General features: G+C 53.8%; 1 protein-coding gene across 6 annotated transcripts in view; it reads left to right on the top strand.

Moving 5' to 3' along the window:
- The window catches only part of SLC5A9 (solute carrier family 5 member 9), a 139,299-nt gene extending 114,985 nt beyond the window's left edge, over positions 1-24,314 (top strand). For 4 of the 6 annotated variants that reach the window (XR_002345208.1, XR_002345207.1, XR_002345210.1 and 1 more), the window contains 15 exons: positions 4,200-4,455; positions 5,668-5,886; positions 8,052-8,123; positions 9,605-9,709; positions 10,009-10,173; positions 11,992-12,097; positions 12,917-12,997; positions 13,304-13,509; positions 13,689-13,824; positions 14,449-14,556; positions 15,815-15,965; positions 17,764-17,932; positions 19,349-19,563; positions 21,702-21,861; positions 22,598-24,314. Coding sequence is in view for 1 of the 6 variants with exons in the window: in XM_021096677.1 (XP_020952336.1) it covers positions 5,710-5,886; positions 8,052-8,123; positions 9,605-9,709; positions 10,009-10,173; positions 11,992-12,097; positions 12,917-12,997; positions 13,304-13,509; positions 13,689-13,824; positions 14,449-14,556; positions 15,815-15,965; positions 17,764-17,932; positions 19,349-19,567; positions 21,702-21,861; positions 22,598-22,806 (2,064 nt within the window). In the remaining 5 variants the exon portion in view is untranslated. The other 2 variants (XM_021096677.1, XR_002345211.1) reach the window with 2 other exon arrangements.

Genomic DNA, 26,317 nt, shown 5'->3' with positions numbered 1-26,317 from the left:
TTTAAAAAAAGAGATAAGAAGATACAAGTGCTCTTTCTCCTCAGCTGTTGACAGAATGTTGTCTCTTGACACGGACGAAGATTCTTGTGCTTGATCAGAGTTTAGTCAGGGGATCGAGCCTTCTCCCAGGCCCATCTGTGGACGTCCCTAATAAAATCCAGTGTTAGCGGGAACCCTGGGAGATCCGTTTAATCAGAATCCCCCCCTCGATACCTGGTATCCGCAGTGTCTGACCAGGATCCTCATCCTCCATCACCTCCCATGTGGCGTCTGCTCATCCCGACCTGCCTTCATTCCGCAAAAATCCTGTTAGGCTGGTGTAGCCAGGATCCCCTTCCTGCTGACGTTTCGTCCTGGTGATTTTCTATTCGCCGACTTCCCCCTGCTGCTCGGCTGTGAATTCCCATTGAATCCCCACGTTGCTCACGCTGCATTTGGATCTGAGCCCCATGTCTCTCCTCCACTGTAACATCCCATTGCAGTGGCCCTCTACTTATAATGAAGGTCCTGAATAAAGTCTGTCTGACATTTTTAACAAACATCATTGTATATTTTTCCTTGTACCATGATGGCTTCCCTTAGGGAGAGACTATGGGGCTTAATCCTTGTCACCTTCAATATTTTGCATCAGTATCTTCCAAAAGAACTTGAGTAACTGTAATCCCTTAAACATTTTTATTAATACTAAAATTTTATACTTATTAAAATAGTTGCAAAAGTATAATTTCCAGACCTTTGTAAGTACTGACATTTTAAAATAAAGCTTCCCCAGATTTTATATCAATATGAAACATTAGGTTTGAAAATATTTTATGATAACCCTATTATCATTTTCTACAACGAAATCATAAATCAGTTTTATGCTGGCGCCCATAAGTTTTAAATGTTCCTTTATTATTTGTTATGATGATTTTTATCAGAACAGTTGAGAAAACATTGTAAATATATTATCAATTTTGATAAACAATATCAAATATAGAAAGTCAAGTTTTATTAGAAATAAATCTCTTCGTTTTTTCGGGCCATGCCCACAGCCTGTGGAAGTTCCCGGGCCAGGGATCAAACCCATGCCACGGTGGTGACCTGAGCCACAGCAGCGACAATGCTAGTTCCATAACCCACCGCACTACAGAAGAACTCCTATTAGAAACAAATCTCTTAATAAGATGACTAGATTGTTCTTAAAAATAAATTTATGCTTGGATTAATATTATTTATAGCTAGAAGTAAACAGGATTTAACAGCGACTCTGTGTCCATCTGGATGGTTAATTATATGTGCAAGCTTGGCCAGGCTCTGGCCCCAAATTATTTGGTGAAACAGCAATGTATATGCCGCTATGAAGGTAATTTTTAGATGTGACTGGTGTTTAAATCAGTAGACTTAAGAAAAGCAGAATACCCTCCACAATGTGGGTGGGCCTCAGTCAATCAATCGAAAACCTTAAGAACAAAGACCGAAGTTTCCCAAAGAAGAAGCAATTCTGGCTCAAGGCTCTGAAGTAGAAACCCTGCCTCTGTTTCCAGTTTGCTGGCCTGTCCTGCAGATTTTGGACTCATGATGTCTGCCCTTCCCCGAATCTCCAGGCTGCTGGCTTTTGCCACACAGATTTTGAACTTGCCATTCCCACAACAATCTCATGATTCACTTCCTCTAGTGTATAATTTATACATGTACATTTACGTGTACATATTTGAATGCATGATAGAGAGATAGATGGATAGACAGACTGCCCAATACTCTGTCAACAATGGAAATTAATATAATTACCTCTCCCTGACCCAAATGATAGAGGGGTTGGGAAGACGTTTCTGTGCTATGCTAAGGAATACTGAGGCCAGATAAAAATAACTTAGCTATGTGCTTCAGAAAATCCTTGCTCCTAAAACTAAGACAGTGAACCAACAAAGGTAGTTGGCTTATCAAGACTAATAACTTTTTCATCAAGACCTTTAAACTCTTGGCAACACTCTATGTTGCAGGGTTGTGATAGCAGAAAAACCCCCTCACACTGCTGTACTGCTGTTGTGTCTAAGGACTGGCAGTTCCATATAAAGGACACATCTACCCAATGACACAACAACTCTACTCCGAGAGAAATGACATCATATCCACAAATCTCTTTGTATCAGAATGTCCATAATGGTCTTATTCATAATAGCCAAAAACTAGAAATAGTCCAGGTGCCCATCACCAAGCAAATGGCTAAACTGGTGGTGTATTCTGACATGGAATACCATTTGGCAGCAAAAAGAAAAACGCGTGATACATGCAACATTGTCGGTGAATCTCAAAACATTATGCTAATAAAAGAGGCAAGACACCAAAAAATATGCACAGTGCGACTCCGTGTGTGTGCATGTCTACAACAGGCAAAGCTGATCTACGCTGTAAAATAGTAGAATAGTAGTCAGAGGAGGGGTTGACGAGAAGAGGGTAGAAGAACCCTCTCGAATGATAGAAACGTGCCCAGGGCACAATTAACAGACATGTGCATTTTTCAAAATTGGTTGAACTGTAGGCTTATTTTCTGTTTCACTGTAATATGACATTTTACCTTGAATATAAACCAGGGGATGATTCTACTGATTATGCCTCCCCCTTTTTCAGGGCTGGGGATAGATAAATTAGTTGATTATCGGTTGGCCCAAGTTGGGAATTTTTTCACCTCCCACAAACTTTTCCCTTCCCTTGGGCATGTTTACCTGTCTCTATGCTGCATCACAACTTCCTTGACAATCACCAGAGCCCTGTCCTGAGGTATAAGTGAAAAAGAGACAGAGGCTAAAGAGGAAAATATTAACTAGGAGAAATCTTAGGAAATTTTATTTCTGAACATCGGCCTGCAGCAAGAGTAAAACATGACAGGCTGTTCCTATAGGAAGAGATTCTCTATAAAGAAAATCCCCAGGAATTGTAAAACAAAACAAACAAAACAAAACAGAAACTCCAGGAATTGATAAGCAGTTAGATCGAGGTTGCAAGATATCTGGATAATATTCAAAAATTGATTGCTTTCGATTCTATCTTTGCAATTTCCTGTAAATTGGTAATTATTTAAAAATAAAGAAATTCTTAAATGGAAACATGTATCTATGCTCCTAAACTACAAATATCTCTATCCCTGCCTAGCTGTGATAAATTTAAAGCTGATAATTCACCCCAAAAGACAGCAAGAATTGCTCTTCCAACCTATGGGATTTATTAATGAACATAAGCCAAGAAATCCACAAAAATACCTGAAAAATGGGATAATTTAACATTAACTAACACTGAAACATACACACACACATCTACAGCCCCACCTCTCCAAGACAATTACTAGTTACATGTTAGTATATTTTCATCATCCAGTATTGTGTGTGTGTGCCAAAGAATGCGTGCTTGCCAACTCCGCATGCATGGGTACCACCTGGAGAACTTGTTCAAACACCACCCCCTGGGCACCACCCACAGAGTTTCTGATTCGGTCGATCTGGGTAGAGTCCAATTTGCATTTTTAAGATGTTCCCAGGTAATGCTGATGCCACTGCTGCAGAGACTACACTTCAGAATGATTGATAGACACCGCAATTGCATCCCCTTAAATACGGCTAAACTAATTGAGAAATAATACGAAGGATTAAGGCAGACGGTGCGTTCAATTTCACCTTTGTAAATCATTTTGTAAGATAAAGTTAGCCTACGTGAGTGGGTGCCTGGATAACCCGGTGAGGAATTCCACTATTAGGCTGTTTCATTTGCTTGTTACAGGTATGGAGAGTCTCTGCCCACAGGGACGGAGCCCTCACTGCCAAACTGACTTCAAGACTGAACCCCACTGAGAACACGTCTCCTGTGGGTTGCCTATTCCTTAGACGGAAAGAAGTTGCAGGACCCTACAGTCAGTTCTCGCCCCAAATTCACAAAAGCATGCGAGGAGTAAGTGAGGAGACGGGAACAAGATTACTCCTGTATATAAAAAGCTCCTTCCACAAGGAAATAAACCGCAGCAGTTGGGTGAAACACAGCCCCTTTACACCCCCCGCCCCCGCACCATTAAGCACTTAGGTCATCTCAAGGGGCTCGTCCTTGCAAACGGGTGAGAGTGGATATCCCCGTGCATCAGCTGTGGTATCTGTGTCTCTGGTTATTTGGCTAGAAATAATCCTAGGAGTGTGTGATGACTGGACTCGTAATTTAACATTTTTCATTCGCAGAGTCCAACTGGCCAGAGAGGATGCAGAGAATTATACTACCCCCACCCCGCCACCACGCATCAGGGCGCTGTCCGGCGGTATAAGCAAGACAGAAACTTTGATGCGTCAAGCCAGTGAGACAAGACTGGTGCCCAGTGCTTTAGAAACTGTATTTTGATGTAAACGCCCTGCCGCCCAATGACATGGAAACTATTATTATAACACCACTTGACAGAGGAAAGGAGAAAAAACAGGATTGTTTGAACTCACACAACTGGTAAGTAGCCAAGTGGACGCTTGCATTTAGTTTTCTCTATAAAGAGATTTATCGAGATTTATGGCTTGAGGCATAAGAGGCAGAGCTTACCTGAGAATCCCGCCAGTGAGAAGTCACAGCTCCTTTGAGGTTTATGAGTAGGTGTGCTTATCCACTCATCATCTCTTGATTAAGGGTAAATTCCTGGGACCCCTGGATGGCCTGGCAGGGAAGAACATAGCCTATTGGCAAAGAGGGCCCCTCTGGACAGACTGGACAGGCCTGGAACCCTAGGATGCTGGAGGGAGAGCAGGCAGCAGGGCCCCCTTACCTGCAGCTCCGACCTGGCCCTCGGCCTACGTGTGCAGCTGGATGCAAACAGGTACTCACAAGACTGAAGTGTCCCAAGTTCAGCTACTTAGAAGGAAGGTGTGAGCAGGCACACCTGTGGGCCTGCTGTCTGGACCCCTTGGCTGGCGGGGTCACTTCTCTGTGGTAGCCGCTGAGCTCACAGTCAGGGTCTCAGGAACTCACCCCGACCTCATCCCAACCTCAGTGGCCCCGTGAGGCCACACTGAGGAGGACACCAGGCTCAGAGTCGCTTAGCGACCTGCCTACCCACCTGCTGTTGCGGGAGGGGGCAGTTGGAACTGAAAGTGGGCTGCCGGGGCCTGAACCCCCACTCCTGACTCCCCGTCTCGGTACATTGGGCATTTGGGGCAGATGTCTGCCCTGGGCCCAGGGTGCTCCGTGTCCCTTTCAGGAGCATTTGTTTGTCACAGCACAGGGCAGGGGTGTGGCCCAGCACATGGGAATGCTGCCTTTGCTCTGTGCTTGCACAAACCATGGCTCTGCCCAGGCCGGTTTCCTACGCTGTGAAAAAGAGCAAAGGGGGAGTGCACGGATCCGACCATTGGGAAACCCTGGCTCCAGGCCCAGCCCGCCTCCCCTCCCCGGGCTTCCGTCTCCCCTCCACGCACGCAGGAGCTTGAACACCTTGATTCTGAAGTCCTTCCCCGTCCAGGACGCCCCGACTCGGCTCCCTTCCTTCTGCTCCTCTCAGGGGTGGAGGGTGCACGTGTGAGCGTGTGTATCCACGTGTGAGCGTGTGTAGGTATGCACGTGCAGGGGGAGGGGGCAGGGATGGGGGCGGCAGCAGTTGGGAGACGTGGGGCCGCGACTTTCAGGACTTCCCCCGCGGCCACGGCCCTCGGGGCTGTTTAATCATTAAAGGAAAGGAATGAAGCCAGGAGAGCCTCAAAGTCCAGCCTGGTGATGCCCGAGCTGCAGAAGAGCCTGGAGCTGGCAGCCATGGGGCCTGGGGCTTCGGGAAACTCGGGCAGCACTGCGACAGCCTCACACTCGGCCCTGGGCTCCGGAGTCAGCCTGCACGCCTATGACATCGCAGTCCTGGTCGTCTACTTTGTCTTCGTCATCGCCGTGGGGGTCTGGGTGAGTGGGCCCGCAGGGCGGGGTGGGGGGCTGGCAGGGGAGGCAGAGGAGGCGCTCATCAGTGGCTGGGCGTGGAGCTGGGGTCAGGGAGCGCAGCAGGAAGGCGTCTTCAGGAAGCACAGGGGCTGAGGCGGGAGGACCTTCAGGCATCATCCTCCCCAACCCCTCCCTTTAGAAATGGGCCACTGAGGCCCAGAGAGGGGTGTGACTTGCCTGAGGTCACCCAGCGAGCCAGAGGCACACCAGGCTGGGACCCCCCTCTCCTGCCTCCCTGTGTCTGGGCACCTGCTGCCTTCGGCCCCACCCACCCCTGGCCTCCAGGAGTCCCCTTCCTGCCCTCTTCCGCTTGCCAAGATCCAGGAGAATGCAGGGCTCCTGGCCCCACCGCACCCTCCACTAGACAGCATCCTGGCAAGGAGCCATGCTCTCTAAAGCTGCCGAGGACTGTGCACCCACAGGAAGGGAGCCAGGCAGATGCCAAGGTGCTTCTGTTCTCCATTGTTTACTGGCATCTTGGTGCCCAGGACAGGGGGCCAGGCTTGGAGGTCAGGGAGCCTGGTGTTCAGATGCCAGCTCCAACCCTTAGGGCCACGTGGTCCTGGGAACACACGGAGCCTCCGTTTTCTCACCTGGACAGTGAAAATAAAAAGGACTGCCCTACAGAGTGTTCATTCAGGAACGCGAGGCATTTAAGCATCCTGCACAGTGCCCAGCACACAGCCTGCTGGGGTCAGTGATGGCTGCTCTCGGTGGCACATGAGGGACAGGCCAACACCTTTAGATTCCACTTTGAGGCAGAGAGTGATCTGAGCCCGGGGCGGCGATGGGGAGGGTCACTTAGGAGCCTACGGCAAGGTCACGAACCCTCTCTGGGCCTCAATCGGCTCATCTGTGAAGAGGGATAAACACTGCCTGCTTCTCATGCCGGCGTGAGGACGAGATGGGGAGACAGAGGCTCGCTGGCTCCCGGGAGGCGGAGGGCCATGAGATGCACCGGCTCCTCCGTGACTTTGGCCACGTTGCTCCCCGCTGGGGGCCCTGATTTCCTCGTCTGTAACGAAAATGCTTTCTGTTCATCTGTTCTCCTTAAGGACCACAGATGACACAGGGGAGTCCAAGCAAAGGCTTGACCCGCAGCTGGCCCTGCACACTGGCCACACCTAGTGACTAATCAATGGCTTTCTCTTGGGGAAGAGAAGCTTCGTTCAATTTCCCTCTTCCCTTCCCCTCTTCCAGGTATTTCTCCTGTCTGCAGACCCCATCAGACACCCGTGGGCATCTTAATAAGGGCTTCAAATTTATCTTTCCCCATGGGCTGTGCTGGACTCGGCCCCTGCATCTTGAGAGAAACTTCTTCTGCTCCCCACTCCCCTTTCAGGCTTCAGAGAAATTCTTCAAACAGGCTGCTACCTGATCACACCTCCCAGTACAGGACAGGGTTTGCTCCAGGGTCCAGGCTGGGCCCCAGCAGTGTGGGGTCTGACTTCAGGCCAGCACCGGACACCTCGGAGCAGAGACCTCCCAGCCCCAAGTTGGGGGCTGGCTGGGCCAGGGGCCAGGGGGGTCTTCCTGCCATGGTAACTTGAGAGCCCCCAGCACATTTGTGTTTATAATGTCGTCTTATGCATTTTTAACAATGTTATAAAAGTTAAATATACAACAGTTATTGTATAATACTAACCTAGGATTAGATTCAATAGGTATGGAGAACAATATTTCGAAATGTTAAAATCTATAAAGAAACCTCAATAATTCTGTAGACACTATAATCCCTGCTTTCTAACCTTGGGCTAAAGAGTATCCAAGAAGGTTGAAAACAAGCTTTAAACTTTCCTTGTGGTCGTGGCCTTTGCGGAAGCAACCTTTGGACAGAGGGCAGGATGGGGCATGGCAGCACAGTGGCAGGGGCCTAGGGCACGTGCTCAGGGCTGTGCCTTCATGAGGGCCTTTCACCCCCGACGGCTCCTTTGCTCTTCACACCAGCCCCAAGGAGCCCCAAGGAGGAGCTGACTCACCAAGGACAGGGACTGAAAGATGGTGACTCCTTCTGCCCCCGTCCCCACCCCGCATCCCCGTGGCACGTGCACGGAGGGCAGGGAGCCTGGGGCCAAGGGCAGAGCTTGGGGAGGCTCCAGAAATCCTCACTGTCTCCGTTTCTTTTCCAGTCGTCCATTCGTGCCAGCCGAGGGACCGTCGGCGGCTACTTCCTGGCCGGGAGGTCCATGAGCTGGTGGCCGGTGAGTTGGCCTTCCCCCCTCCCCTCCTCTCACCTCCCAGCCTCCTCCTCACCTTCTCCCATCTGGACCAAGGCTACAGCCCCCCAGGGGTCTCCTGGCTCTGGGCCCCTTCTTTCTGGTCCAGATGCGCGAGACACCCTGAGAGATCTTGCAAACGCACACCTGGGACTGGCCTCTTACTTGTGGGCCCCCGGCTGGACGCTGGCCCTACAGAGCCCACCAGAGTGTGCCGTCCTAGAGAAGCTCAGAGCTGAGCAGGGCAGGCTCAGAAACCACCTGCTCCGGCTGAGCTGGGTGGAGGCACTGGGCGTGTGAGCACTTGGAGGTGGCCTCTGACCTCCAGAGGGCGGATGTGGGATGAGGAAGGGTTTTCTTGGGAAGGTGACGCATGAGCCTGACATTGAAGAGCAGTTCCTCGTGAATGGGGGACACCATAGAGGTAAAACCCCACCGAGTAGAGTAATCGTCCCGAAGCCTTTGTGAACCCCAGGCTCCCCGCTACCCCGGGGCCACCCCCTTGTTCCTCTTGGTCCAAGGCTAACTTCCTCTTCTTAAACTAGGATGGAGGCAGGTGAGCCCTGCCTCAAAACTAAGAGTGGAGTCATCGGCTCCGGGGCGGCTGAAGCTGGGGGCACACCTGCCTCCCACACAGCATGTGTGTGCACGCACGCACCTGCACACTCCCACACGCACCTGCACACTCCCACACTCCACCAGCGGTGGAGTCTTGTACCCTGTGTCATCTTAATGAAGCCACGGTGCTGGATGACAGAAAGTGAGGGTGAACCCATGTGGTTCTCACCATCTTCCCGGCACACTGCTGGTAAGAGACTCCCCGGAGAGCAGAGGAAGCAGGAAGCCTGCAGGGCTCTCTGGAAGATTCGTGTACCTGGGACAGGGTGAGCACAAGGAGCTTTCACACCCTCAGCCTGACAGACACCCCCCCGCCAGAGATGTGGGGGACCAATCACAGGGGCAGGGACAGAAGAAAGCAAACCCCTCAGGGGCTGTTCTACTCAGCTGGTCTCCCCCCGCCCCCAGATCACAGCCCTGGGAATGAGTCAGTCCGAGGGACAGAAGCAGGACAGTCTCCTCGGGTCCGTCCAGGAGAGTGAGCAGGGGTCCCCGGCCGTGTGCAGACAGCGGAGCTCTGGGTCTCCCTGCGGGCATCAGGAAGCCCAAGGCCGGGGGGGGGGTGCCCCCAAATGGACATGGCTCAGGGCTTGGGGACACGCGCCCCATGGGAAAGGAATGTGGCAGTGCCCTCCTCCAAGGGCAGGGCTGCGGGCTAAGCCCAGGGTCCTAGAGCCCCTGGCCACCTGCTCCCCCACTTCCGCTCCTCCTTCTGGTCTCACATTTCCTGAGTTCAGGTCCTGTTCTCTCTCTGCCTCCTTCCCAGCTCCTGAAGCTCATAGTGCTGCTTCTAGATTGATTCAGATGAAAACTGACCCCTGACCCTTGACCCCACTTGTGCCTTGCAGATCGGAGCATCTCTGATGTCCAGCAATGTGGGCAGTGGCTTGTTCATCGGCCTGGCTGGGACAGGGGCCGCCGGAGGCCTTGCTGTGGGCGGCTTTGAGTGGAATGTAAGGAAGCGGCCTCAAGACTCGTCAGCGATAAAGGGGACCTGAACCCACCCCACCCCACCCCATCCCTGGCCTCAGTGCTAAGGGGAACCTCAGAGGTGCTTGGGGAGGCTGTATGGTGAATTGAGACCCCGTTTTACAGACGAGTAAAGCAAGGCCTGGAGGACCTCATCAGAGGTCACGCAGGACTGAGACCAGTCCCCTGGTCCCTTACCTCCCTGCCCGGGGCTCTCCTCTGCACAGACCACCCCTCCATCTGCATCTAGAACATGGACGCCTTCTTCTCCCCACTCTCCCAGGCAACCTGGCTGCTTCTGGCCCTCGGCTGGATCTTTGTTCCCGTGTACATTGCAGCTGGAGTGGTCACAATGCCTCAGTACCTGAAGAAGCGATTTGGGGGCCAGAGGATCCAGGTGTACATGTCTGTCCTTTCTCTCATCCTCTACATCTTCACCAAGATTTCGGTGAGTACCTGCTGCAATGGATGGGTGGACCAGGTGATGGGATGGATGGGGGATGGGAATGGGGTGATGGATGGGGTGATGGGGGGATGGATGGATGGATGAAAGGATGGATGGGGGAATGGATGGATGGGGTATGGATGGATGGATGGGGATGGATGGATGGATGGGGATGGATGGATGGATGAATGAATGGATGGATGGATGGGGATGGATGGATGGGGGATGGATGGATGGGGGATGGATGGGGATGGATGGATGGATGGATGGATGGATGGATGGATGATGGATGGGGAATGGATGGATGGATGGATGGATGGGGGATGGGTGGATGGATGGGGGATGGATGTACATTGCAGCTGGAGTGGTCACAATGCCTCAGTACCTGAAAAAGCGATTTGGGGGCCAGAGGATCCAAGTGTACATGTACATGGATGGGGATGGATGGAGGAATGGATGATGGATGGATGGGGATGGATGGATGAATGGATGGATGGATGGATGGATGGATGGGGGATGGGTGGATGGATGGATGGATGGATGGGGGATGGGTGGATGGATGGATGGATGGGGATGGATGGATGGATGGATGGATGGGGGGATGAATGGATGGATGGGGGATGGATGGATGGATGGGGATGGATGAATGGATGGATGGATGGATGGGGGATGGATGGAGGAATGGATGATGGATGGATGGGGATGGATGGATGGATGGGGATGGATGGAGGAATGGATGATGGATGGATGGGGATGGATGGATGGATGGATGGGGATGGATGGATGGATGGGGATGGATGGATGGATGGGGATGGATGGATGGATGGATGGATGGAGGAAGGATAAGAGAAAGGGAGGATGACTCCACATCCCTTCATTGCATGCCCCCCTGAGCAGAGCAGTAATTAGAGATGGGTAATGAATGTTTGCTGAGTGAACAGCAGCCCCTCCATCCAAAGAATTCGCACTGTAAAGTTCATTCACTCATTTATCTTCCCGTTCATTGATTCTTCATTCAGCACTGAGCATTAGGTTGCCTAGAATGCTGCCGTGAGAAAAAGCCTATTCTTCCTCTGTTGACGTAAACTCAGAAGACAAACCCAGGTCAAATGACTTGCCCAGGTCCACACTGAGCACTAGCTCTGGGGCTGGAACTAATGTTTGGGTCCTGGGGCCCAGTCTGAGCCTCCTGTGACTCTGTCATGCTGTAGCCCCTGTCATGGGTCATAAAACACTCACGGAAAGGGACCAGCAGGTGTGCCCTGAAAGAACCATTCATTCACTAGGCCCAGGGCTGGCAAAATGGTATAGTCTCTTGTTCCACCGATGCTTGTAAACACCCCTAAGTCAGCTTGGGCAAAGGCCGTGACCCCAAGTCCTCCAACAAGTCCAAGCACGTGGGGACCCAGGACCCGTGTCCTCGGCACTAGGGCTCCTGCCCATCAGTTCCCATGGGCCCATCTGGCAGCTGAGTGGGCCCGTGCTCCTTCAGGGAGCAGTCAGGGACCCTCTGAGGTCCTGGCCTCTCCCCAGGGGCTTCTTCCTCTCCAGCCCCAGCTCCTGCCTCCCGTCCTCAGTGTGTCCCTTGGCCCCGTCACCCAGCACACGACCCTGTCTGTGGCATGGCTCTCAGGTCCAGGTTCTCCTCTGCTGTGCAACCCCCATGGCTCCTCAGTGGCTCAAGACCAAGCCCATCCTCTGAGTGTGGCACATGCTGTGAGGGCTGAGGGGCCCTGGTACCGTTGAGGGGGAAGGTGACATACCCTAGTGGCACACAGGGGGCCTCGGGTGACCTGGACTCCTGGGCCCCGGTCCCTGCAGACCGACCTCTTCTCTGGAGCCCTCTTCATCCAGATGGCCCTGGGCTGGAACCTTTACCTCTCCACGGCGATCCTGCTGGTGGTAACAGCCGTCTACACCATCACAGGTAGGGCTGCGGGGAGATCTGTGGATGCAGGCTCTGGAAGCAGAGGCTGAGATGGGCGAGGATGACAGGGACACAAAGGCTAGGACTGGAGGAGACAGGTCCAGAGAGGGCAGAGTGAAGACTGGCAGGTGGGTGAGGATGAGAAACAGGAGGGACACGGAGAGAGGCAGGCGGAGATGCAGAATCGGAGGGAGAGGAGGAACGACTCAGTGCCACAGAGAAAGGGGAGTCAGAAAAGGCGGAAACGGGAGGAAACAGAGCAGCCGGAGAGACCCTGGGAGAGGAGAGATGCCAGGAGATGCGGAGAATGACCCCCAACAGGGAATAGGGTGGTGGATGGGGGGCCGTCACCAGGACGAGAGTCGCGACAGGCTGCTCTAGACAAGAGCCACAAGCCTGCCTTCTGCCTCCTCCAGAGCCCCTCAAGCGGGCCTGGGCACCTGTCACAGCGCAGGGCAGACTGACTCCTGGTGGGGGCACCTGGAAAGATGAGGGGCGGTTTAAATAGGTGTTGAGTTGGGGTTGAGGGGAAGGGGTCTCCCGAGGAGCTAATGGGACAGCAAAGGAAAGAACTCGGGACAGCATAGAACACCCGCCAGAGGCCGCGGGGGACAGAAAGAGCGAGCCCTGAGGGCTTGTGAGCAGCCCATCTGCCAGGCGGGCCAGAGAGAGCATGAGGTAGGGACCAGAGCAGCAGCCAGAGGTCCCCTGCTGAGGGCTCCGTGTCTTCTCTGGTCTCCCCGTACGGCCAAGCCCAGGGCGGGCGCCCCGCCAGGAACCCCCTGCTGGTGTTGACGGGCCCTCTCCTTGGGTCCGCAGGGGGCCTCATGGCCGTCATCTACACAGACGCCCTGCAAACGGTGATCATGGTGGGGGGAGCCCTGGTCCTCATGTTTCTGGGTAAGGAAGCAGCTTGACTACACCCCACCCTCTTCTCTAAGCTCTTCTCCGATCTGTCTGGCTGTCACCTCCGTAGTTTGACAAGAAGGTTCCAGAGCACAGAGCCATGTCCCCCCTTGCAGGCCAGGGATCCCGAGGAGCAGGATTCTCACCTGCACACCAGGGGCCTGAACCCCACATCCCTCTCTCATCCCCAAGTCCTATACCAGCCCCAAGCCCAGGGGACCCACACACGACTGGGATCTTGGGGCGGGGGGGTGACAGGCCCAGTGGGGCTATTTCACTCACCGTGGTCTCTCCACATAGGCTTTCAGGAGGTGGGCTGGTACCCAGGCCTGGAGCAGCGGTACCAGCAGGCCATCCCTAATGTCACTGTTCCCAATACCACCTGTCACCTCCCCCGGCCTGACGCCTTCCACATGCTCCGGGACCCTGTGAATGGGGACATCCCGTGGCCGGGCCTCATTTTCGGGCTCACGGTGCTGGCCACCTGGTGCTGGTGCACGGACCAGGTGATGCCCGGCCCACCACCAACGGGGGTGGCTCCTGCGGGCCAGCCGGGTGTGTGGCTGCGCGGCGGGCTGGGGAGGGGTGGGCGCAGGTGTGGGGAACCGTCCGTGGCCACACGGGGCTCGCCTGTGCTGAGCTGAGCCGGCCTGAGCGCAGGCTTCCGATGGCGCTGCCTTTTCAGGTCATTGTGCAGAGGTCTCTCTCCGCCAAGAGTCTGTCCCACGCCAAGGGAGGCTCTGTGCTGGGGGGCTACCTGAAGGTCCTGCCCATGTTCTTCATCGTCATGCCTGGCATGATCAGCCGGGCCCTGTACCCAGGTAAGAGCCGGCCTCCTTCCGGGCAAGAGCGGGTCCCAACCTTTCTATTAAGAACACGGAGCAGTTACGGGAGGCTTTGTGGGCCAGGCAGAGACTGTGTTTCGGTAGAAGAAATTTGTGTCTGTCATTTTTTAACTCCTGGAAAAAAAAAAAAAAAAAGGAGTTCCCTGGTGGCCTAGCGGGTTAAAGATCCAGTGTCATCCCTGCTGTGGCTCAAATCACTACTGTGGCACGGGTTCAGTCCCTGGCCTGGGAACTTCTGCATGCCATGGGCATGATCGAAAAAGATAAAAATCAAAAAGAAAATAACCCCCTGCATTCTCTTTATAAGACAAAGACCAATTCAGGTCTTTTGGGTGCCTTATAAGGCTATTTGCCTTTTATGAAAATACAAGGCCTAAACCCCGAAAGACTCTGTCAGGCTTTGCAGAGTAGTATGTGGCTGAGATGTATATCAGAGGCCACTAAATCATAGTACCCAACACCCCTGCCCTTTGACCCTCTAGATGCTGGCCCCTGCCAGAGTCCCCAATGAACGCTTTCCCTGGAGGGTCAGAGAGCAGGTGTGGGGCCCCCTGGAGAAGGCACGAGATGATTGGTCTAACTGCCTCATTTCTCCTGCAGATGAGGTGGGCTGTGTGGACCCTGACGTCTGCCAAAGAATCTGTGGAGCCCGTGTGGGGTGTTCCAACATCGCCTACCCCAGGCTGGTCATGGGTCTCATGCCCGTGGGTGAGTCCCTGGGGGTTGGCAGTCGTGTTTCTAGATGCTTCATCATCAGAATAGCATAAACTTCAGATATCAGTGGCCCCACCCTCCCCAGCTTCAGGTGGAAAACAGGCCCAGAAAGGGTCAGGTCTGATCCAAAGATCACACACCTAGTTCCTGAAGAACCAGGAAACAAATCCAGGGCTTCTGACTGTAGAAAACAGTATGGAAGTTTCTCAAAAAACTAAAAATAGGACTACCATATGACCTGGCAATTCCGCTCCTGGCTACATATCTGAAAAAAACAAAAACACTAATTTGAAAAGATACACACACCTCAATGTTCATAGCAGGATTATTTATAATCGCCAAGACATGGAAGCAACCTAAGTGTCCATCCACAGATGAATGGATAAAGAAGATTAGTATAGATGTCTATACAATGGAATACTACTCAGCCATAAAAAAGAATGACAATTTTCCCATTTGCAGCAACATGGATGGACCTAGAGGTTATCATACTAAGTGAAGTCAGACAAAGACAAATACTATATGCTATCACTTACATGTGGAATCTAAAAAATACAACAAACTAGTGAATGTAACGAAAAAGAAGCAGATTCAAAGTTATAGGGAACAACCTAATAGTTCCCAGTGAGAGGCGCAGGGGCCTGGGAGGTACAAACTGCTGGTATAAGATAGGCTCAAATGTGTATTGTCCGAGACAGGGAATATAGCCAATATCTTGTTGTAACTGAGTGGAAAATAACCTTTTAAAATTAGATTAAAATTAATCAATTGACTAATTAAAACCTAAAAAAAATCTCAAGGCTTCTGCCTCCCAAGCTGAGGCTTCAGCCTGGCACCACGGTATCAATGAGAAAGGTACAAAACACTGAAAAACACACTCAATTATTAAGTCATCCACCTCTCCTTCAGGCCCCACGAACCAAGTATCTGCAAGGGTTAAAACTCAGACTGAGGTGTCAAGGCTGCAGGGAACTTTGAAGATCACCCGGTCTTCATCCCTTAATGGTGCAGATGAGGGAAAAGGCTCAGGAAGGGCAGAGGACTCAGCCAAAGCTGCAGAGAAAGGCAGAGGCAGAGCGTGGCCAAACCCAGCCTCTCGATCTATGGGTCTCCTGGAGTCCTGGGTGGGAGCCTCACTCAGTGCCTCCACTCACTACCCCTCCCCTAACCTCCTGACTTTGCTGGACCCTGCAGTCTCCATGGGTGCGGGCCAAGCCAGCCAGCTGTCCACAGAGACCTCATCTCCCCCCAGGTCTGCGGGGCCTGATGGTTGCCGTGATCATGGCCGCCCTCATGAGCTCACTCACCTCCATCTTCAACAGCAGCAGCACCCTGTTCACCATTGACGTGTGGCAGCGCTTCCGCAAGAAGGCGACAGAGCAGGAGCTGATGGTGGTGGGCAGGTGCGCTGGCCCATCCTTCCGGGGCACCCCTGCCCTATAGGCAGAGCCCTCTCCCCTCTCCCCACTGCCCTGGGTGACCCCAGGAGATGTGGCTGGGTCAAGGTCTGCCCCGGCAGGGAGAGCAGCTGGGTCCCGGGGCCAGGTTTCTCTATGACCTCAGATAAGTTCCACCCCAGCTCTGGACCACACCTTCCCATCCAGAATGAGGAGGATAAAATCTCTCCCTTGCCTGTTGGATTTTACCTTGAAACTGATCAAGTAGGTAAATGAGAGAAGCTGACAGAACATTTAACCAGTGAAAGTTGGACCGTATAGATGTGAGGAAGTTAGCGGGCAGCTCACCCCCAATCTCTTCCAGCCCATCACGGGCTGGCTGTCATCCCAGATAAACAGAAAGACTATTCATTGACTCCATCAGACCCGCCCTAAGCATCCATCCATCCTGCATCTTTGCACAGGGGACACAGGGGCAACGTCTACGGTCCCACCCTGAGAGTTGCACCAGTTTAATGAGAAAGGCAGAGATACAGGTGATGCGGTGAGGGACCTGCATGAGTGGAGGTGTTCATGGGAAGGTTGTCTTCAAAGGGTGCTTAGCTTTGAACACGAAGCTGAAAATTTCAAACTTTATCTCGTAGGCATCCATTGTATGTTTTTCAATATATGCCTGGGTGGCTCGTTTTTCTTTGTCTCCATAGGCTGAGGATTTCTCATTTACATGAGGTGGAGAGGCCCTTTCTGAAGTCTTTGCTTCATAATTTAAGGCTCCGTCATGCAGGCTTCTGGACTGTGTTCCTCCTTCCCTTTGGTAGATGGTACTTGAGTTCAGATAACTTCCTTTTTCCGCCTCCCTGCCTTCGCGCTCACTGTCGTTTCCATCATTATGCCTTCTGCGCATGGCTGCCTCGTGCGTTCCTGCTGCCCACTCCTCTGTGTGCCCCGGCTGCCCACAGGGACTGACCATGGAAGGATCTGAATGCAGGGCAAATCGCACAGGGGCAGGGGCTGGGGAGGGAACGGCATGGAGCCATTTGGTAGCTGCTGCTCTAGTGGGGCCTGAGAGAGAGAGAGTGGGAGGGAAAGGAGAGGAGAGGACAGGTGTGCAGAGTCCTTTGCTGTCTTGGCTCAGGTAACTGCCCAGTTTTAGCGCCACGTCTTTCATCAACCAGCGGGGTCTGGGCGCCATCTCCTGGCCATATGCATTATTGTCTATAAAACATTCAGGAAAGTTTTTCAACTTTTTCACACACCTGCAAAATCATACAAGGAGCCTTGAGGACTTGAGCCCGAGCCAGGCGAAGTGGAGGGGGGCGGGAGGAATCAGGAGGAGAAAGTGGGGTTCCTCCCCTGAGCAAATGCCAGTGTAAGGGGAAGAAGGTTAGCGCTGGAGGAGCCTAGAGAAGCCTCTGGAGGCTGGAGCTGTCCTGCAAAGGGGGCTAAGCCGCACAGGGTTTGGATGTGAAAGAGAACGAAAGGCATCCTGAGCCAAGACCAGAGGCCATTTACTGGGGTGGGCCGTGAAGGAGAAAGGTACGGACTTCTTCCTGAAGAGCAGGTGGGCTTCATGACCGCAAAGACATCTCATTTCATATTCTGGCTCTCGTGGATTCTGTAATTCAGCTATTTTGGGGGTTTAGGAGTCTAAACTCCCAGAATATTTGCATTCTTGGGCTTCTAACATTCTCCAGTTCAGTTCATAGCCCTCCTTTCCCTCTTCCTGGTTCCTGGGCAGCACCTTCACCCACCCCCCGCCATGCCATGCCGCCATCACAGTGCCCGGTGCCCTCCCTTCCTGCAGAGTGTTTGTGGTGCTCCTGGCCGTCATCAGCATCCTCTGGATCCCCGTCATCCAACGCTCCAACAGCGGGCAGCTCTTCATCTACATCCAGTCCATCACCAGCTACCTGGCCCCGCCCATCACCGCCCTCTTCCTGCTGGCCATCTTCTGCAAGAGGGTCACAGAGCCTGTGAGTTGAGCAGGGCACCTGTCTCTCCCAGAACATCAGGGGGTCGGGAGAGCTAGTCTGTCCCTAAGCCGGTCTCTCTCTGTGTCCTTGGGCTCACAGATTGCCCCCGCCGGGCTTCCATCTCCCCGTCCACAGCATCAGGTCTGGAGTTATTCATTCACTCGACAAACATCAATCAGTCCTATTCTGGAGGCTCTGGGGAGGCAATGGTTTACACATCACGTGGGTCTGCTATCACTGGGCCAGCGGGAGGAAAGATGACTCAATCAGCCATAATAGCAAAGCACGATGGCTGTCAGGAGAGCAAAGAGCAGGAGCAGCTGACCCTGGGATGCCTGGGAGGGGGTCAGGAAGTGAGATCTGAGCCGAGACCCGAAGGCTTAATGGGAGAGGGAAGAGTTTTGAGGCACAGTGTGTGTGTGTGTGTGTGTGTGTGAGAGAGAGAGAGAGAGAGAGAGAGAGAGAGAGACAGCCCAGGCACTCTGGGAGATGTATAGCATCTGTCCCATCCCTGGCACTACAGGGGTCCACCTGTTGGCAAAACAACAGCAAAGAGGATGATGAAACAACGTGTGAACTTACAGGGGCGCCTGTCCTTGCTCCATTCATCAAACTGCCCTGAAACCCGACAGACCCTGGGAGGTTCCAGGACGGGAGCCTTGGTCACTCCCCAGGACAGCTAGAAAAGGCAGGCCCTGGTCTGCTGGCTGTACCTTGGGGCGATGACAGATGTCACGGACACGACTGCACGGGGGCCACGTGACCGCCCAGGGTCCCGGCAAAGGAGCCCACAGAAACCCGCCCCCCGGGAGCGGCTGAGCCCGGCCTCTGCTGGGTCTACTGCTGCTGCTAACCAGGGTGCACAGCAGGACTCAGGGGAATTCCGGAGGTTTCTATCCATTCCAGGATTTTTGAAATCTGGCCAGTAACTCATTTTGCAAAGTAGACGTTGTCCGACCTTTCTATGTGGGGAGCGGGTCTAAGGTTAGGATCCAGCAGTGCCATAAAGAAAAGATGGGAGGTGCCAGGTATTTTCTTTAAAAAATGGGCAAGGAAGAGCTCGAAGGCTGACTTCTGAGTTATCGTAGCAGAAAGTTGGGGAGGAAGATCCTGGTTTTCCCTGCCGATTCCGTTCTGGCTGAATAAGCGTCGATGCTTCGTCGTTATTCATTAGCTCCTTACTGCACATAGTGAGGTCGAGTCCCCGCTTGAGCCACTGCTCTGCCACGGAGCCTAGTTTGTCTGACTTGGAGCCGGGACGTTTCCAACACACCAGCCTGCCTGCCTTCAAGACTCAGCCTCAGCAGCCAGGGGGCACCCACTCGGGCAGATGTGCAGACCCTGACGCAAACCCAGGCCTTTCGCGTCCCAGGAGCTCCCACCTGGCTGCATCCCCGGTCCGCCTTCTCTCCGCAGGGCGCCTTCTGGGGCCTCCTATTCGGCCTGGCGGTGGGGGTTCTGCGCATGGTCCTGGAGTTCTGCTTCCCAGCCCCAGCCTGCGGGGAGGCGGACCGGAGGCCGGCTGTGCTGAAGGACTTCCACTACCTCTACTTTGCCCTCCTCCTCTGCGGGCTCACCGCCCTCGTCATCGTCGCCGTCAGCCTCTGCACGACCCCATCCCCGAGGAAAAGGCAAGTGCATGTGCTGAGGATGAGCCCCCCCACCAATGCTCCCTGACCCCGGTGCCTGGAACGCGCCACCCGTGAGTTTTCTGACCAAGACGAGTGGTCCCTGCCCGTGACTGTCCCTGGGGAGCAGGGATGGGGGGAGGAGGGAGACCCCAACACCAACAGTTACTCCACCGGAGAAAGTGCAGAAGGACCCAGCTCACAGGGAGAGGCTGAGACCAGAAGAAGGGAAAGGGGGGGCTCCCGGAGGCGGCCCCTTGAGTCAGACCTTGAAGAAACAGGTGTATGAGCAGAGAAACTGTCTAGCTGAGTTTGAGCTCAGTTGGTAGCCTCACCCCTCCCTTGCTGATGGATTTGCCAGTCCTCAGACATGGATGCCCCGCCTTTTGAAAGGGTTTTTTCTTTAGCGCAAAAGGGCGTTCGTTTGCTCAGGCTGCCGTGACAAAGTGCAGCAGACTCGGGGCCTGAACAGCAGACACTGATTTCATCGCACTTCTGGAGGCCAGATGTCAAGGTGTCAACAGAGTCCCTTCCTTTGAAGCCTCTGTCCCGGGCTCGTAGAGGGCCGTCTTCTCCCTGTCTTCACCTGTTCTTTCCCCTGGGCCTCCCTGGGCCCTAATCACCTCTTCTAAGCCCTGGATTCAGGCCTCCTCCCAAGACCTCATTCAACCTAAAGGCCTCTTTAAAGAGCCTTGCTCCAAATACAGTTACATTCTGAAGTTTGGGGTGGCGGGGCGGGGTGGGGGGGCGGTAAGACTTCAACATACAAATCTGGGCGGGGGGGCCAGTATTCTGCCCGAAACAGAGCCCAGGCAAGAAGCTGGTCCCTGAAACATTGGGTGGAAGTAACAACACCCCTTACCTTTAGAGTTCGCAAACCAACCAATACCCTCGGTGTCACGAATTCCTACAAACAAGCAGGCTATCTGCAGAGGAGCCAAAAGGCTGACCTCCCCAGAGGCTCGCTCTGGACCTCATCTCCTCCTGCTGCTTGACCCTTCAACTTCCCCTTTGTCCTCTGTCTCACTCCCACGGTGAAGTCCTTCCCAGTTAAAAATCCCCTCCCTGGCTGCTGTTCTCCCTTAGGTACCGTTGTCTCCCTCTCTGATCCTCAGAAGCAAACTTTGCAAAGAATGTCTCCACCCCCAGTCTCCACTTTGTTCTCATCTTCTTCTCAACCCACCACAGTCTGGCTGGCGTCCCCCTGGCATTGCTCACACCAAGATCCCCAACAATCTTGCTGCGAAAAATCAATGTCACTTCCCCATCATTATCTTAAGTGAATTCTGAGGAGAACCAGACACTACGGCCCACCTCCTATACCCTAGAGCCCTCTCTCCCTCTCACTGTATTTAAAAAAATTTTTTTTTTTTTCAATTCATTCACCCCTTGACAGGCACTTAGGATGTTTCCTTGTCTCGGCTTTTGTGAATAAAGCTACAGTGGACATGGGAGTAGCAGCTATCTCTTTGATAGATTAATTTCAGTTTTGGGGATATAGATCTGGAAGTGGGGTGACTGGATCACATGGTAATTCTCCTTTCATTTCTTGAGGAAGCTCCCTACTGGTTTTTATAGTAAATGTACCCATTTACTTCCCACCACCGTTCTCACTGTATGTTCTCTACCCATCTTCAGGGGATTTTCTTCCTGTCCCTTAAATGTCATTGTCCCTTATCACTTCCGCAGCCTGCTCCTGGCTGGACCCCATCAGTTCACTCGAGAGATCTTTCCGAAGCCCAGAACTTAGCCTCTTTCCTCTGCCTCCAGTGTGGACTCCCCACCGCCTGTAGTTCCCTTTGGCATCCGCTCCTCAGCCTGCCTTTAGGGGCCGTTGCTGTGAGGCGCTTGCCCTCCCGTCCAGCCACGCTTCTCCCATCACAAGCTCCAGTGAGGGCAGGGCCGGGGCTGACTGGCTCTCTTCTCCAGCCCCTCACGAGCCTTGCTTGGAGAGGGGCAGGGTGTTCAGATTTTCCAAGGACGAGCCGTCGAGCCATCGGGGCTCAGGGCCAGGCCTCCTCCGCCAGCCCTGTGCACCTTCCTCATTCTCTGCTCTGCGTCCCCTGCAGAGGCTGTGCTCTCTTTCTACAGCCGGACTTCCCTCCAAAGGCACCTGAGCAGAGACTTTTCTTTCCCTCCAGCTGGCTCGCCTGACGTGGTGGACGCGGCACCAGCCCTCCTTGGAGCTGGAGAAGGAGGCCCAGGAGAACACAGCAGGGACAGCGGCCGTGCCGTCCGGCGAGGGCCCTGCAGAAGCTGGAGGGGCAGGCGACCCCAGCCAGGGCCTGGAGCAGCTTGGAGGTAGGCTGAGAGCACCCGGGGAGGGGGGGCACAGCTCCTAGAAGCAGTGGGGTCAGACCCCAGGTCATGGGTTCCCAAAGCCCTAGCAGGTGTCACAGGGGCTGGGGTCTCCAAGGGAGTCCCCAAAATATCACCTCTCCTAGTAAGGGAGATGGGAACCAAGAATGACCCCCCCCATTACGGATGACGTGTAGGAGAAAAATGTGGTCCATAGCATGGGGACCTTTTGTTTGTTCCATTTTTTGGTCTTCCTGCTCCATCATGTTTTTTAAAAAATTTTATTATAGTTGATTTACACTGTTCTGTCTATTTTTGCTGTACAGCGAAGTGACCCAGTTATACACACACATATATATATATACACCCTGATACTGAGCCCCGGGGTCCTCACCGCCTCATTCGGGGCCTGTGCCCCCCTCCTTGCTCTGAACAGAATGAACAGCCTTATCCACACCCCCTGCCCAACCCTCTGCCCTCCCCACCCCCCTTCCCTTAGCGCCCTGCCCCCTGCACCATGGGGCCGCTCCTGCTGGAGGATGGTTTGGGGGCTGGGCGCCCAGCCTGCGGCTGGCACCAGGCTGGGCTGACTGTTGGCCCCTCCCCCTTCTGTGCACCCCCTTCCCTTCTTGGGTTTCCCACCATCTCCCCCCTCAACCCCCGTTCTCTCCTCATCCCCTTTCTCCAACCCGGCCTTGCCGCTCCCCGGCTCTCCTCCCCTCTGGCTCCTGCCCCTCAGCCCCACGCAGGTCCTGGGGACAGCTGCTCTGGGGCTGGCTGTGTGGGCTCTCGGGGACCCCGGAACAAGCGCTGAGCCCCGCCGAGCAGGCCGCCCTGGAGCAGAAGCTGAGCAGCATTGAGGAGCAGCCTCTCTGGAGAAGCGTCTGCGACATCAACGCCGTGCTCCTGCTGGCCGTCAACATCTTCCTCTGGGGCTACTTTGCGTGACTCCAAAGCCGGGACAAACTCGACAGCCAGGCCTGGCCGGCCAGAGACACGCTTTCCCTCCACCTCGCTGTCCAAACTGAGACCCCAGAGACCAGACTGCAGGACCCCGGTACGGTCCCCAGCCAGGCCGCACATGGACGGGGGAGCCTTGAGGCCCAGAGAGGGCCCTGGGCCTTCCGGGGGCCACACTGCAGGACTCGCCCTTGGTCCCCTGGCTCCAGCTCTCTCCACCATAGGACCTTTCACGCCTACCTCAAAACACCGCTTCCGCCTCCTGGCGGGTCTGTTCAGGTGGTTTTACTTTACCAGCATCGTGAGGTGAAAAAAGTAGAAGCTACAAGAAGAGGCAAGAAAGCTGCAGAAATCCTCGTGCCTCTGCTCACCGGTGTCCCTTCCCCACCCGCCTTCTCCCTCCTCCACTCTCTGGCTCCCGAGCCCGGCCATCGATTTCCAGACGGAATCGCCCAAGGAGGGCTTGTCCTCGTCTTGGCGGCTCAGCGGTGGGGGCTGTCAGAGCAGAAGGCAGGAGGGGCCCGGTGGAGGGTGAGCACAAGCGCCGGGCGCTCTCGGATCTGCCTCTTCTCCCCTCAAATCTAAATACACAAGTCTCAGGCCTTGAGGAACGTGGAGACCAGCTGGAGAGACATGACTTGTTGGAGTCAAGAGGAATCAAGACGGGCCGCCCTGTGCCAGGAGCCGCCCGGTTGAGAAGCCCCCGCAGCTGGGCCCATGCCCACCTCTTGCTCTGCCTGCCCGGCAACCACCTACCCTAGGACACACCACCACCTCGCCTGGGTGTCTCTCCACCCAGGAAGCTGCCCCGTGCCCACGACGGGGTGGAGGCCCCACCCCCTCTCCCGCATCCTCTGGACCCGCTTCTGTGTAGCCACGGATCCCTGTGCTGTAAGGTGTTCCTCCTTGATCAGATGGAGCCTGCCGGGGGCCGGGGACCAAGGGTTGTGACTTGGCACCCAGAACGTAACAGGCATGGCTTTAGCAACAGTAAATGTTGGATGAGCACTTCTCCAGGGTCCTGGTAGGCTTTGCACTGGAGGGTCCTGAGCCAGCTAGTGAGGAAGAATCTCCTTCAGCTGGAGTTTACACGCCGAGTCTCAGTTGTCTAGACCACCTCCCCGTCCCGTTGCCAAAGGCACCTTGAGAATGTCCCTTCCTTTCCCAGCTCTCCATCTGGGCCGTCGCTGTTCTCATGGGAGCCTCTTTAATGCTGCCTTCGAGCCTCGCTTTCTACTGATCGCTCATCGTAATTAAATACAAAGAAAATTCTTGTTGGGGGGTTAAATACAACTAAGTCTATGAATAATAGTTCCTGTTGCTGCTGCCTCCACATTTCTGTGGCCACCAACCTCTCCTCATCTGTGTCACCTCACGTGGCTGTGCTCTTCTCACTGTCCCCAGGGCCCTTTACTGGGAACTCAGCTGTTTTTTTCCCCCCGTTATCTACACAAGGCATTTGTGTACAGCCAATTATGCTGAATATTTGGGGAGGGAAAAACTGTAAACCACAGAAGCACAATTGAAAATTAAATATGAAATGTCCCTATTTCCCAGAGCCCGTCAGCTGCCTGCCAGGAGAACTTCCCAGGGGTCTCTGTGCCCAGCCTCCCACTGCCTGCTGTGGTCCCCAGCCCCCTCTCCCTGCAGCTTTCTCAGGTGCACCTCTCCTTTGTCTCCTGGGGGCCTCGTTGCTCTTCGGTTTCTTATGCTGAGATTTCTCCCAGGCTCCAGACCTATCTGCTCTAACCCAAGGCCATCAAACAGCAGGAATGCAGGAAGAGTGGCCGCTCTGCTTCCCCACCCTCTTTGCCTGGTTAAGTCCTACGCTTCCCTTACATCTCGGCATACAAGTCATGTTCATCGTAAGAGCCATGTGTCCCAGTCCCAGCTGTACCTTGGCCACCTGCATCCCAGAGCAGAGAAGTCCCCAGCACCCATAAATAGTCTCACCTTCAAATTAAGTGTCAGCGTGACATCTTTGTATAATGACTCTATTAACAATTATCTCATCCCCTAGATTGTAACGTCTCCACCACCTAGAAAGGTCCCGGCCCATGTCCGGTGCTAAAATAATGTGCTGTGAATAAGTGAACAGTGAATTAATGAATGAGTGAAAGAGTATCCTTCTCAGGGGAAATCAAATAATCAAAACACAGAAGCAGGGGAGTCCCCGTCATGGCTCAGAGGTTAACAAACCCCGCTAGTATCCACGAGGGTGTGGGTTCCATCCCTGGCCTCTCTCGGTGGGTTATGGATCTGGCGTTGCTGTGGCTGTGGCATAAGCCGGCGCTGTAGCTAGCTAGCCCTAGCCGTGGAACCTCCATATGCCACGGGTGCAGCCCTAAAAAGACAAAACAAAAACAGAAACAAAAAAACCCACAGAAGCAGGGAAAATCAGGACATAATTAGGAAACAAAAAGTATATTTAAATACCTGGATTGGAGGGAAGATGGGGCAGGGCCACTGCTAGTCCACATGGCTTCTCTGTGCAAGCGAGCAAAAGGCACCCTCTCCTCTTGGGGTGTGTGCCTCCTCACCAGGGCTCATGGTGGCGGCCAGAGCCCAGGCTGCATTTCTGCACTACATGCCCCTCTGCCAGCTGCATTTGTGCAGGACCCCTGCGCCTCTAGGACAGGAGCCCCCCACGCGGGGGAGCGGCTGGAGAGGGCAGCAGGGGTTGGCGAGGGAGGAGGATCCCTGTGACCTTGCGACTGCATCGTCTCTTATCTGTGCTCCCTGTCTCTGCTCCTGTATCCGCCCCATGCCGCGGTGATGGCCACCGCGATCCTTGTAAAATGCAAATCTGTGTCACCTACCTGTTGAAGATTCCTACAGACAATGTTTCCTAGCCTGGCATGAGGCGCCAACAAAACTGCCAGAAACACCCCCGGGGTTCAGTCATTGAGCCCCCTTCTCTCCTCCGGCCAAAGAGCGCCTACTCTGGGCAATGGTTAAGAGCAGGGGCTTGGGGAGCTCTGTGTGGTGCAGCAGGTTAAGGATCTGGCATTGTCCCCGTGGTGGCTCCCGTTGCTGCTGTGGCACAGGATCAGTCCCTGGCCCAGGAATTTCCACGTGCCAGGAGACTCGGAGGCCTGACTTTCTGGAACTAAATCTTAGCTACGGCACTTGCTAATTACATGATATTGGGAAAGCTGCTAATCCCTGTCTTAGTTTTCATTTTGCGAAACGGAGATGGTCATTGCAGGTACTTCATAGAGATGTTGAAAGGATTAAATGAGTTAATGTACATTTTCTAAAGTAGTGCCTGGCACATAATTAAGGTCACTAAACATTAGCTACTCTTACTACCAGTAGTAGCAGGTGAGACGGACACACAGGGACACAGGAAGCTACACAGTCAGGTTAGAGCTGGTGCAACCTGTGCTGTCAGAGCAAAGTGGGAGAGACATTCATTCTTCCTGAAGTACCAGGAAAGACGGCACAGAAATTTATTGGATCTGGACTTTGGAGAATGAGTAGGAGTTTTCTAGGAGGT

Source organism: Sus scrofa, chromosome 6, assembly GCF_000003025.6.
Source record: "Sus scrofa isolate TJ Tabasco breed Duroc chromosome 6, Sscrofa11.1, whole genome shotgun sequence".
In the NCBI taxonomy this organism is placed as follows: domain Eukaryota; kingdom Metazoa; phylum Chordata; class Mammalia; order Artiodactyla; family Suidae; genus Sus; species Sus scrofa.
Note: the sequence above shows the minus strand (reverse complement) of the source record. Positions and strands in the feature narration are given on the sequence as shown.